The 1,044-nt window shown below is 53.1% G+C and overlaps 1 protein-coding gene across 1 annotated transcript in view; it reads left to right on the forward strand.

Annotated features, from left to right (window-relative positions):
- Positions 1-382: 382 nt before the first annotated feature.
- The window catches only part of aplnra (apelin receptor a), a 1,785-nt gene continuing 1,123 nt past the window's right edge, over positions 383-1,044 (forward strand). Inside the window, exon 1 of the mRNA XM_027027958.3 lies at positions 383-1,044. This exon is cut by the window's right edge and continues 1,123 nt beyond it. Within this exon, the coding sequence (XP_026883759.2) occupies positions 659-1,044 (386 nt within the window). The 5' untranslated portion in view covers positions 383-658.

Raw genomic sequence — 1,044 nt, forward strand, 5'->3', positions numbered from 1 at the left:
CACACACACACACACACACACACACATATCAGTGTAAGGAGAAAATAAAACCTACCCATTTAGTTATTACACAGACATCAAAAAATTGTTGTGAGCATCTTGGTAGCTTAATCCAAAAAACCCCTAATCAGCGCTAAGAGAAGTCTCTAGAAGTCTCTAGCCATATAACTACTACATAACGAGCGTTTTTGCCGGCCGTGATTTGAAATCCGACTTGAAAGAACCGCAAACCATTACTTTTCCATTAAGAAAAAAAACAGAGTTAATTCGGCAGTGTTGACACACTGACTGCTGCAGTCTCCGAGACTCGGGGGTGGGGAGGCCGTGGTGGGTGGGAGTGCGCTGTGGTTAAAGGGAGCAGGGGTCTTACTGGCGCACGGCGGGGGGTGGGGGGGGGGTGGCTGGGGTTTAAATACGCCGCGTGCGTTCCCCCCTCACTCAAACGCGCTCTGTGCCCCTGTCCACGTGCGCGCACGGAGCAGACGCTTCCAAGCACAGAGACACGGACATGAGTTGATTTTTTCTTGGTCTGGTATTCTTGGTTTCTCGTGCTTTGACATCAAAGAAAAACTCTTGCGGGACTAAGCAAAACGCTGTTAAACGCAGGTTTGAGGACTTTAGGCAGTTTTACGCATTTTGTGGACATCATACTCACCAAATGGAACCCACGGAATACCCCGACACTTACGAGTACTATGAAGACAACGAGACCGCCTGCGACTACTCGGAGTGGGAGCCCTCCTACTCGCTGATCCCCGTGCTCTATATGCTCATCTTCATCCTCGGTCTGTCCGGGAACGGCGTCGTCATTTTCACCGTCTGGCGCTCCAAGTCGAAGCGTCGCGCCGCGGACGTGTACATCTGCAACCTTGCGCTCGCGGACCTGACGTTCGTGGTGACGCTGCCGCTCTGGGCGGTGTACACGGCGCTGGGCTACCACTGGCCGTTCGGCGTGGCCCTGTGCAAGATCAGTAGCTACGTGGTGCTGGTCAACATGTACGGCAGCGTGTTCTGCCTCACCTGCCTCAGCTTCGATCGCTACCT

This window comes from Electrophorus electricus, chromosome 20 (genome assembly GCF_041902795.1).
Source record: "Electrophorus electricus isolate QZ-2024a chromosome 20, ASM4190279v1, whole genome shotgun sequence".
In the NCBI taxonomy this organism is placed as follows: Eukaryota; Metazoa; Chordata; class Actinopteri; order Gymnotiformes; family Gymnotidae; genus Electrophorus; species Electrophorus electricus.